We start from the raw sequence: 12,433 nt of genomic DNA on the forward strand, positions 1-12,433 counted from the left end.
CAGAAGAAAAAAGCAACATTTTTTTGGAGTGAGGAAATTGTCGATACTTTATTGTTCTTTTTTTTATTCTTTTTTTTAAGTTTCCCCCCTCAATAAATGGTAAATAGTTGAATTATGGAAATTGTATTCTCTCAAAGCAAAAACAAAAAGAAATAGGAAAATGAAGAAAAAGGTTTAAATTGAAAAAATTTCACCAAGTGTGTGTTGCTGGAAGCTATTTTGATCTTTCCCTCTCTGGAGCATCATCTACGTTCTCTTTGTGCCCCAGACATTCGGCAGAGGAACACGCCTTTGACCACTTTCACGCTCAATAACCTCCAAAATACTCATTCCCGGAAGCCAAGACTGAAAGATAAATTTATCAACATCTCCCGAATCCTTCAATAAAATGTCAAAGCATCATCTTTTTACCGTTTCCCTAAAAGCCGTAGCCACAACATTCCGATTTGGTTCAGCATCGTAAGCCACAGACTCTACTCCAAACATCTCACACATCTCATGAACCACCTGCCTCTTCTCCCGATTCATCGTCGGAAAGGAGTGACTTCGGGATTTCTGTTTACTCTCCTTGGCCAATTTCACCAAATCCGTCAATTTATCATGGATATTCCTGACAAAAGCCGAATCCTTCTTGGCCCATCCACGCAAAAAGTCCGAATACTTGGGTTGCAATTTTGACGGTAAATCCGGATTTCGGATTTGCAGTCCAATGGCCAAACGACGATTGCGCTCAAGTGTTTTACACTCTTCATTGCACTCGAGCACCTTTGTCTTGGCACTGGTAACCTTAATAGGCCCCAGGATGTCACTGAGTTCAATGGAATTGCCACGTTGCACCTCCTGCATCGACGTGGCCAACTGGGATGTGGCAATTCGACGGTATTCACTGGCAAAATCATGACAAGTTCTCTGCTGCTTGCGATTGCCACATAAGCACGATACCTCAACGGATTCCTTACACATTGTCTCTGGGCAATCGCCATCGTGACAAGGCGCCCGGCAGGCATGAGGACACATTATACGTGGAGTTGGACAGTGTTGCTTGCAAATTTCACCTGAGAGAATGAACATTAACGGTAAAAACTTTTGGACACTGACCAAAATATTAAAACAAGTTTTCCTTGGAACAAATTTTTTTGGAATCGATTTGCACCTAGAAAAGATATTTCTTTGTTCCAAAAAGTTTTCTTTATAATTTTGTTATGAAATGCAGTTACAATTTTGTTAGAGTTTTCTTTTGGAACCGTTTTGATACGGTGGAATGTCTATAAATTTAAGTTGATTTCGTTTTGTACAAATTTGTTCTTGAAAGTTGGAATAGAATTTGTTGCACTCGGCTGTTTTGTTCCCACTCTCAGGAACAAATTGGTACATATTTTCATAACAATATTATTCCTACATCTGTATCATTTGTTCCAAACATTTTCGGTGTCCGTGGACGAGGTAATATCTGGAACGAAATTGTTACTCATATGGGGAATCTTTTTGTTCCCATTGTCGGGAACAAATCTGTGTAAATGATTTCGTCTTACAGTTAAAGTCTATACTTCAGTCGAGATGGACTTCGGTGGCGAAAGTTCATAACATCAAATAAAAATCAACTTAAGAGTGTTTTATACAGACGCGTGCATGACGAAATCATATGCGAGTGCTGGCAGCATGAGGGGGGAGGGAATCTCGAATTAAAAAGGAGTGGGAAAGCGTCCCAGGCTTTGCGAAATACTCGAACTCGTGACTTAGATGCTATACCTCAAAAGTACTTTCGCATGCATCATTAACCGTTTACCGGTTCTGAACCGATTTGAACCGATTCATAAATCACTCAAAAGATCCCCCAAGCCCCAAAACAGTTTTAAAAGTAATAGAATTAATTTTCAGATAAAAATTAGTTATCGATTATGAACCGGTTCATTACCGGTTCAAATCCGATTGGAACCAATTTAGTTTTGTCGGAAATTCCAAGACCTTTCCAACAAGCCCAAACATGACCCCATTCGCTTGATAAATGCGCTCCCTAGACCCTTTTTAACTATTGACCTTGAAAAACCGCTATTAGGAATGATTCAACGGTATTTTCGTATAAGGACGAAATGTCCGCCTGGGTCATCTCTAAAACATATCCAAAAATGAAAAAAATCGCACGACGCGTTTTCCAGCAATACCAAAAAAACATGGTTTTGGAGGGGACGGGGAGGGGGAGGGGTGGGGGGAAAATAAGGGGCATGTTAATGATCCTTGGGTCGAATTATGGGGGGTCCCCCGAAGGTCCCAAATCGCTATCTCTAACCGTTTGGCCTCTAGAGCTGGCGACAGCCGGACGTACAGACGGACAAACAGCGTGACGACCTTTCTCAGAAATCGTCTGAAACGTGAAGATTTGTTGACAAAAGTGGTCTCTGTAATATTTGGTATCTTTTTGTTTTTCCTAGAAGGTACAAATTTATTCCAAAAATTTTCGGTGTCCGTGGAAGTGTTAGGAGAAAGGCTCATAATTTTGTCCAGTTTCTTATTTTGGACACTTTGAGTATAAAATTGGACACTAAAAATCAATTGATTAAAATTATGGATTTTTAATCCAATATTTGATGAAAAATGAATTCTATCTAAATATTTGTTCTCTTTGGAAGATTTTAACACTAAATACGTTAAATTTTGAATATGATTTGAGTTGAAATTGCTTTGTTGAAAACTCAGTGTGAGCAATTGCTTACGAGAAATATGACAGAGCTTCGTGTTTACTTCAGTCTTATTTAGCTGTGATGAAGTACTAACAATGTTTCCTCAGTTTTTTGAGTGATATTATTGAATATTCATTGAATATTGTGTTGATTCACGTTAGTGGTGATTTGTACATTTGTTCTAAAGTAAGATTTGCCTTGTGAATTAGATTTTTCGTGTGAAAAATAGGAAATTTTTTAAGACATTTACCAGTGAGGTGATACTCCTTATTTTGGACAGGTGTTTTTCTCACGAAATTTCGTGAAGTTTTAGCTCTTGTGATGACTAGGTTGGACAAATGCCTGAAGAAACAAAGGAGCATCATCTCTACGAAAGAGATGTAGCGAGAAATGCCTTGAGAGGCTCCTGGAAAGGCCATGGAATGAGCGAATCCGCGAGTACTTAGATTACCGAAGTCAACTCACTTTAATGAATGATATGGAAAGTTTCCGGGCTTCTGTGACATTCTACGTTTCCCTTACATGAACAGGAAGAGGACTTGGTAAGATTGGTTCATGAAATGAAGAACAATGGGCATCCTATTGAAGCGAATTAGCTGTCCAAATATACAACCAAATTGTCCAAAATAAGAGTCAAATTCACCTCTACATATCAATTCATTTTTAAACTTATTAAGACTAATTTTAGTAAAAACAAAGACAATAAACCCTTGCCAAGCTTCTAAACAACCCTTCTGAAAAGAGAGTATCAAAAATGTCACTTAAGTATTGAAAATATCGCACTTCAAACTTGGAACATCGATGCTTATAAGCAGACTGTCCTAAATTATGAGCCTTTACCCTATATCTCATAAGTAGGCTTATTACTGGTTTTTTTTGAATTGCTCGAAAACGCGTCGTGCGATTTTTTTTCTATTTTGGATATGTTTCATTGCCCAGGCAAGCATTTCACCTTTATACGAATTTTCCATTGAATCATTGTTAATAACGGTTTTTCGAGGTCAAAGTTTAAAAGGGTTCTAGAAAGCGTATTTCTTAACCGAATGGTATCATGTTTGGGCTCTTAGGAATGGCCTTGGAATTTCCGATAAAAATGAACCGGTTTAAATTGGTTCTGATCCAATAGGTAATTTTCGTCTGAAAAATCGACTCCATTAGGGTGGAGTAACCACTTATCGCCACTTTTAAGAAAAAGTGAAATTAATTGTATTATAACTTTTGACCCCTTATTAGCAGATAACTCAAATTTGAGACAAAGCTACTTAGATATATTGGCTCTAGATTGTTCAAAACAATAATTGTCCTACAATTCAACGCGGGAGTACATAAAAAAAACTGATTTTTTATTAACAATGCAAAATTAACCACTTCGTCGCCACTTTTTACGACTTTTCGCCAGTTCTGTAACCACTTCTCGCCATCCACTTGCAAAAGTTCAAACTCGATTATTTTGAGCAATATTATGCAAGAATGATCATGATCACCTTATTATTACTCACATTGAATGATTTTTTCTTCACTTTTATTTGAGAAATCAAATTATTAGACTATTGCACAAAGTAAACAAAGTAGATTTGACAACTGAGAATCTATGAAGTGAAGTTAACGTCGCATATTGAAAAGCTATGGCGACAGGTGGTGAATCAATTTTAGAATATTACCACTTTCCGCCATGGTTCATTTTTACATAAAAATAATATAAAATTAAATATTAACTAACTAAATACAAATTTTATGTATTCCCGGAATGTAATTAAGTGTTCAATAGACAAATTATTTATTTAAAATCGGAAATTTTGTTTGATAAAAGTTTCATATCACTTACTATATTTGGTAAGAAATATTGGATTCGATGCACTTGCTTAAAATGTTGCTTTTTAAAAGATGCCTAAAATCGTAAATTCGAAACGAATAACTATTTTTTTCGACTCTATACGTAGAAGCAGTAAAAATACAAGTAACTTTGCGGCTGATTTATTTGATAAATCGTGAAAAATAGCGATTTCAGTATACGTGGCGAGAAGTGGGGCACTGGCGAAAAATGGTGATTCCACCCTACCCAAGGAGATAAAATTTCTGATTCAGACACCAGAAAAGAACTGACTAAAGCTCCGAATGTTTAAATATAAGTAAAAATATCAAAATATTATGTAAAATTCGATAAATGTCAGCGGCCTGCCACTTGGTCCCTCCGTGACACTTTTAGTTAGGGTTCTACGAAGTATTAAAAAATGTTGATATATTTTTACACCCGAAAAGTGTTAAAGTTATGACGAAAAAAAATTAATCTAGCCTCTTTTTTTCTCAGTGTAAGGGCCTTGACAGACCTGAGGATTAGCCGAGAGACGGCTTATCGTAATTATGTTAGAAATAATGATCAAATTACATTTCCATCATTTTCCACTAAGTCATCTCTCGGCTTAAGTCGTAAATGTGTCTAGGGCATAAGACTTAGCCATATGGCTTAACTAGTCTAATTTCTTATCAATCACGATTTTTTTGGAAAAATTTAACTTAGGGTTGGATTATTAAGGACAAATGACCTATTAAATTCAAAAAAGCAATAAAATTGATTGCTATTTAGGATTTTGAGACCTTTGGGAACTGGGCTAAACCTCTAGTCTGAAGACCGCCTAAGTCACGAATTCGAGACGAAGACTCCCTCGAGTCACGAAGACTTCGCAGTCTTGGATGCGTTTCCACTTTTTTTTTAAATTAAATAAATAAGCTGAAAATTTTGAAATGGTTAGGAAACTTACCTTGCTGAAGGCATGGTCCCTCATGGCAGATCTTGATGCACTTGTGCCGTCCACATGGCAGCTCCTTTCGGCAGGGCATCCCGCAGCTGAATCCATCCTGGCTACATGGAATAGTCTTGCGCTGCTCGTGACGTCCATGGCAGAACTTTGTGGTGAGCAACATGCAGGGCGGACACTGCTGAGCCGTGTGACAATTGTGCAGGACCTCATGGCCACAGGCATGCCTCCGGGTGCATGGCTTATTGCATGCCGGTCTCTTGGTTCCACACGGAACTGGTGGGTAGATTGTCGTAGCACCACATTCGCACGACAACTCCTGAAAACTGCTCCGATAGCAAGGATCACAGTGTCCTGGATGGCAGGTCTTGTCGCACTTGTGCTTCCCACAGCTCAGTGTGTACGTGCATGGTTGCGGACAGACATGATCAATGTCAATGCAGCATTCTTGATTGCATTTATGCTTTCCACAGTTGCGCTTTTTGGTGCAACGCCGTTTGCATCGGGCATCATCAGCTCGGGTTGTCAACTTCCGGCACTTCACCATCTGCTCCATATGGCCACATCGACACTTGGTTGCTGTGGATTTGGGACAGGGAGGACATGGTCCTTGATGACACTTGGCTGCACAGAAATGGGGATTCCCGGGAGTGCCACACTGAAGACGTTTGGCACAGATTTGTCCGCACAATTGAACAGGATCGAGGCAGGTTTTTCTCTCACCGAGCACCTTTTTGCCACATGGGCAGGTTTTTACGACATTCGGAGATAATTTACACTCCCCACACTTGCCTGGATGGCAGAGATCCTGGCATTTGTGATTGCGGCAGTCGAGATCTTGTCCACAAATTTCTCCGCATTCGTATTGGGTGAGTTCATTGTTTTCCTTGGAGCAAATCACCATTTTTTTGTTTTTGCCGCAGTAGCATTGATGCTCTCGGGTCTCCTGACACTCGGGGCAGGCATCCACATGGCAAGTTTCACTGCATTTATGCTGTCCACAGAGGAGAATCTTCTGACAAATTGCTCCACATTGAATCTTTACAATTTGATGACACTGAAGTGTTCGCATCTCTTTGCCACAGCCACAGCTCTTCTCCACGGACGCCTGACACGGTGGACATGGACCCGGATGACAGAGGAGGGTACAGGGATGGGGACATGTCTCTGCACGACCACAAACATCGCCACAGCTATGTGCTACGTCACTTCGATTGTACTGAGGATTCTTCTGCTTCCCACAGAAACACAGGTAATCCTTCGGAACTGATCGGGTAATATTCTGACAGGCAGGACACCGCCATCCTGTGTCACTCTTGGAACTAGCTGCCCACTTTACAATGCAATTGAGATGGAGGATATGGTAGCAATTGCCACAGGACCAAACCGATTGGAAAGGTTTGATTTTTTCACAGCACACCAAACACTCCAAATGTCCCGTATCAATTTCCCTCTCCAGCTTCTCTCGCTGCGAGCAGGGTTCCTCTTCCGTTGGCTGGACACTTTTCAGATTGCGATTTGGCCGGAAATCCGGATGATTTCGACGCTTACGGACATCATCGTCGTCAATATTATTCTCCGAATGTCCATTTTCCTTGTCCTGACGACTCCTCGATGACCACTTCTGACGCTTCTCACCACCCGGAGGCATCCTGCCCCGTCCAGCTTGCCATCGCCTGCCAGGAACGGCCTCCTGCTGCTCCTGACGCTCAAAATGCTGCTGAAAAGGACGATTTCTCGCATGCCTTGGCGGCGGATCCCTCCGATAGTCCCTCCTGGCATTCTCCCCACCTCGCCACTGTTTCCTTATAGCTCCCGTGTGACCCCGATGGCCATTAATATTCAATTCTGACAGCATAGCATCTGCCTCACTGGCTGCCTCCTCCACGGGCTGCTCTGGCCCCCGTGGAGGTTCCTCTCGAGCCACAGGTTCCTCCACTGCCTCCCGTGGGACACTCCGTGGCACAAATTCACTGGCAGTGGCTGTGAGAGATGAATTCTCAGCGATGTAGTTGGGAAAAGAAGGCACAAAAGGCTGCTGGTACACTGTATTGTACATGGTAGATGGGGAATTTTGGCCAGAGTATCCCTGCTGATAGTATTGATTGCCACCAAAGTAATAACCCGGTGGAAATTGCTGAAACTGCCGGAAGTTGTTTTGGGCAATGAATTGATCAAAGTTCACGTAAACTTGCTCACTGGGATGCCCCGGTGGAGCATTCTGATTGAAATCACTCATCCCGGCAACACACACACACACACACCACCCCAAATACCAAAATATAAACTGATTAGGGGGAGAAAAAGCAACAAAAAAAAAGGAGAAGTTGTTGATCAAAGATGAAAATATCACATTTTTCAATGGCCCCCCCAAAAGGGCCACCAATTCTTTGTACTTTTGCCCCCTCCGCTGATGACTATTTCAATTGATTCCACGGGAAAATCTGCAACGAAAAAATCAATCAATCAAATGATTCATACAAAAAGTAAAAGTATTTCACAAATTTCGCAAGAGAGAAAAGTATTTTTTCTTCAATGTGGCAGGAAGTTTTTAGGTTAGCTTTGGGTGCCACAGAAAAGTTCAAAATTCCCCATGATGTTGCAATTTCTCCAAAGAAAAAATACATCCTCCAGGAAGTAGAGAAGCTGAAGGATCTAATAAATGTATTTTTACCTGAGAATCTACCTTAAAACTACGATAAAAAGGAATTTAAAGTGGAGCCTAAATTTTGCGTCACTGTCAAAAACTCACAGACGGAAAAGAGAGAGATTTTGGGACACCAACCCGGTTGTAAAGCCCAATCATGCTGTGAGTTTTTCCAATACCTTTCCATAAGCAGTATTAGTTAGAGGTTTAAAAATAAACTTGGTTTTTTGGTCTTGCAAATATTAAAATGTAGTTTTATGATTTGGTAAGGAATAGTATTACATTTTTTGCATTTGTGTAAAATAACTTTTAAACCCGAACCCCCCGAGCCAAAAAATTACGTAAATTACCAAAGTGGCAGAAAATGCTAGCACTATTCTCAACAAAAGAGCATTTTTCCCAAAGAATTCAATACCTCTAGAAGGGAGATCGGTGTTGGAGTTATTTAAAAGTTTTGGTTCAAGATAGATGGCAAACCCCTTGGTGGTGAGAAAAAGAAATTCCAGCCACTGTCTACATCTAGTGGCAAGTTTGGAAAATATTCAGACTTGGCGCGTCTTGCATGCGGTAATTCATTTTTTTTGTTTTTTTGTTTTGCTTCGAAACAATTTTTTTTTAATAAATCGTTTTAACAATTAGAAAAATGTTTCAATTTGCTGAAAGACTTTGTGTAATATTGACGGGAAAAATCTTTTTTTATTGTTTAAGTGAGAAAATTTTGAATAAATGGTGGACAATTTCAATAAATTGATGATAAAAAGTGAAAAATTACCATTACATTCCAGTGTGGTTTCAGTTCATGACATTTAAGGCTAATTTTCAAGTATGTTCGAACTACCGGAACTACCAGATGATATCGTCTTTATTATCTCATGGAATACTGTTTGGATAGAATATCGGATATAGGGAGAATGGAGCAGCTGGCATTCTGTCGGAATTTATTTTATTTATAATGAAAAAGTTTTTATTAAATTTTAGAAAAAAAGCAAGTTGATCGTTTATCATTTTTCTTCTAACATTTTTTTCAACATTCTAACATCATTGGGAAAATTTATATGGAACCAACTGGAAATCAGATATGGAAATCAGATGGCGCTAGTATCATGTTTACGAATATTGGTTCGTTATTTCATGCGACACATTTTGTAAGGAAGTTCTTAAGGCATCTCTCTTCTAGATACAGAATTCTGTGATTTTTTCAATAGTTTTTTGTTCCGTAAGACTTCTACTTCTACAGCTGTTCTAGGACTCAAAAATTCATTTTTCAATAAATATTTTCCCATTTTCTTGTCATTTTCATATAAATTTTCTGAAAATTGACAAAGGCTGTCCAAGTGGATTTTTACAGATTTTCTTAGCAAAAAGCTAATTTCCATTGCATTTCCTTTTTCCTAGCAATTTGGCAAGGATTTTAGGACTCATATCTATATATTTTCCTGTAAAATTTTCAAATTCTCATTATATAGTTTGTGTTTTGTCCAACAGAAATTCGAAAAAAAACAAGGCATAAAGTGAATTTTCAACTTATTTTTCTTTACAATACAGTAGACTCTCTCAAATACGGGCATATGGGACCAAAATGTCAGCCGAATTAGACAGAAATTCGGGCGACACACTTTATGAAATGCAACGATTTTTTATTCATGTGCATATAGATATTGAGTTTACACACTCATATATAACGTAAATTGCATGAAAATCCCTCAATAATGCAAAATCACATCAAAACTAAGACAAACCATGCCAAATTTGATTCATTTGATAATCATAAAACAAACATTTTTTGAATTTAACTGCGGCCCGAATTAAAAAGTAGCTCGATCGTAAAAGAGCCGAATTAGCGAGAGTCTACTGTACCACTCTACAACAATTCTAAGTTTTATATTATTTTATTTTTAACCATTATTTTAACATGAAAGTGATTGAACAGATTTCTGTTCGTTTGGAACGTAATCCCAAGAAGTTTTTGTGTTTATGCATATTATTTTAACATTTTCACGTATTTTTTGAATCGTGACAAAACTCAAAAAATGTTAACATTTTTTAGGTTATGTAATATAAGCCATTCTAATGCCATTTATAGATCTGAGGTTAAGTCGAGAGACGAATTAAGTACAGGGTGGTCCGGGACTATATATAATAGTACAATTATCCAAATAGAGTGCTCGGTTCAAGGGGTAACTTATTCCTATTTTTTCTGACAAGGGTTTCTGGTTTCTCGGGTTTCGCGATGCAAAAAATTGGTTTCTCGGGTTTCGCGATACAAAAAGTGGGTTTGTCGGGTTTCGCGAAGCGTTTCTTGGACAATTGACGAGGGTTTCTCAATATGAGTTACCCTTGGTCCGTTTGCTTATTATTCGGATAATCCTGATCATATTGGGAGACAAAGTGACAGATATATTGTAATCTCGTCAGATTTGTTATGGTTTAATCTTTAATCCTTTAAGGACGAGGAGGTTTTAAATCGGGGGTCAGAAAAAATCACTTTTTCTGAAAGCGTATGGTACACCATCATGTAAGGCTTAACTCTTCTCTCAGATTTTAATTCCAAGTCAGCCGGGTTTTATAAATTAAGGCGCGCTAAATTTTTAAATGTTTTCTTTTTCAATGAGCTAATATTTTTTGTAGAAAATTAATTTTGATAAATGAACTAAAAAAAATTCAGAAATTATTAATTGCCATTTAAAAAAAAAAAACTTACCAAGGCTTACCGTTACTTTATTTTTCTATCTCACAAAATTAAAAAGATATAAATAGCTTAAACCACAAAGCTAAACCTCCAATCTGAATTCCTTATAACACATCAGGAAAGCTTAACTTTCTATTATATATTAGTTTTATTTTAAAAATCTTTAAAAAATCCTCAAATCTTTTTTTTTTTTCAATAAAACACAAAGAAAATCTTTCATAAAATCATCTGATTTTATTTTTTCATCAATATAATTAGAATTTCTTGAATCGCTTCTTCGATCCTGAAGCTTTGCTCACTTTGAGAACATTGAATCGCACGGTTTTGGACAGAGGACGAGTCTCACCGACAGTCACAATATCCCCCAATTCCACATCCCTGAAAATAATGAAAATGCCATCAGTAGAGCCCCAACAGATCGTCTGGCACTTTCTTACCTGAAGCAGGGCGAGAGATGGACACTCATGTTCTTGTGGCGCTTCTCAAATCGATTGTACTTGCGAATGTAGTGCAAATAGTCCCTGCGGATGACAATTGTCCTCTGCATCTTCATCTTCTGGACAATTCCCGTGAGGATTCGACCACGAACGGCGACTTTGCCCGTAAAAGGGCATTTCTTGTCAATGTAGGACCCATCGACGGCCTGAAAGCATTAATGAGGGTTTAGAACAGGGCATTGAGGTATTCAGGAAAAATCATGCAGCCCAGGGTTAGTAAGAATATTTGATGATTTCGATGAATATCCAACCACCAAGATGATGTTAAGTAATTAATGAGACAAATAATCCACCACCAGATGCTAATAAAATCTACAATTTGCCACGCAGCTAAATAATCGCCGTGAGACAAGAGAAAATGAGAATGTTGCTGGTCTCTACCTCGCGTGGCGTCTTGAATCCCAATCCAACATCCCTGTGCAGTCGAAGGGCCTTCTTGGTGCCACCCTTCTTCCTATTCAGTGGAATGTTTCCCTGCTTCTGAAAGGCTCTTTCTGTCTGTGTTTTTTGTTTTCCGGGAAAGGAGAAAACGGGGGAATTGGTTAGTAAATTCTGTCTTGAGCATTTACCTCTTTGGGTGTCTTGAAGCCAAGTCCAATATTGTGATATTTTCTCAGTGGCTTCTTGCGGCCCGTGAGGGTTTTCTTGCGATTGAGAAAGACACCAAATTGCTTCTGAAATGCACGCTCATTCTGCAAATTCCGGGAAGATAGAAAAATTGTTAAAATTCTCCAAAGGAAAAAAAGTGAGGTTATGTTTTGCACACGAACAGACTCTCAATCCTCTGGGGCTCTTTTGGCAATCAGAAATCATTAAAATGTCGTCACGTATGTTCGGAAGACCGTCATGATTAACTTCATCACACAGCCAAGGAGCCCCAAAGGCAGAAAACTTGGTATTTTTGTTGGAAAATTGCCACTGCACGTGGAACACCGGAGGACTTTTTTGACCTCCTGTTTTTTCACACTTTAACTACATTTCACAGGGATTTTTCACTAAATTCACTTTCCTCACACTATCGAGATGGATTTCCAACTATTTGTGCATTCCAGGAGGTGTTTTCTACAAAGATATTTGAGAAAAATTGTTGCATTTACATAGAACACAAACGTACCTGATCAGCCATCTTGGAAAAAGAAAGAAACACACTGACAGCAACAACGGTT

General features: G+C 38.7%; 2 protein-coding genes across 3 annotated transcripts; both read right to left on the reverse strand.

Moving 5' to 3' along the window:
* Nucleotides 1–18: 18 nt before the first annotated feature.
* On the reverse strand, nucleotides 19–8,204 carry LOC129804447 (protein shuttle craft). The gene is made up of 4 exons (XM_055851763.1): nucleotides 8,109–8,204; nucleotides 5,438–7,878; nucleotides 412–1,055; nucleotides 19–345 (listed from the first exon to the last, which is right to left on the reverse strand). Exons 2-4 carry the CDS (start codon nucleotides 7,671–7,673, stop codon nucleotides 247–249), a joined length of 2,979 nt encoding a protein of 992 aa, XP_055707738.1. The 5' UTR covers nucleotides 7,674–7,878; nucleotides 8,109–8,204; the 3' UTR covers nucleotides 19–246.
* A 2,777-nt stretch (nucleotides 8,205–10,981) lies between these two features.
* On the reverse strand, nucleotides 10,982–12,428 carry LOC129804486 (40S ribosomal protein S11). 2 transcript variants are annotated; one of them, XM_055851821.1, is made up of 4 exons: nucleotides 12,382–12,428; nucleotides 11,649–11,765; nucleotides 11,208–11,413; nucleotides 10,982–11,148 (listed from the first exon to the last, which is right to left on the reverse strand). In XM_055851821.1, exons 1-4 carry the CDS (start codon nucleotides 12,391–12,393, stop codon nucleotides 11,025–11,027), a joined length of 459 nt encoding a protein of 152 aa, XP_055707796.1. In that variant the 5' UTR covers nucleotides 12,394–12,428; the 3' UTR covers nucleotides 10,982–11,024. The 2 variants fall into 2 exon arrangements, with proteins under 2 accessions (XP_055707796.1, XP_055707795.1); XM_055851820.1 differs by lacking the exon at nucleotides 11,649–11,765 and adding an exon at nucleotides 11,837–11,959 and having other exon boundaries at nucleotides 12,382–12,411.
* Between the last annotated feature and the right edge of the window lie 5 nt (nucleotides 12,429–12,433).

Source organism: Phlebotomus papatasi, chromosome 2 (genome assembly GCF_024763615.1).
Source record: "Phlebotomus papatasi isolate M1 chromosome 2, Ppap_2.1, whole genome shotgun sequence".
Lineage (NCBI taxonomy): Eukaryota > Metazoa > Arthropoda > Insecta > Diptera > Psychodidae > Phlebotomus > Phlebotomus papatasi.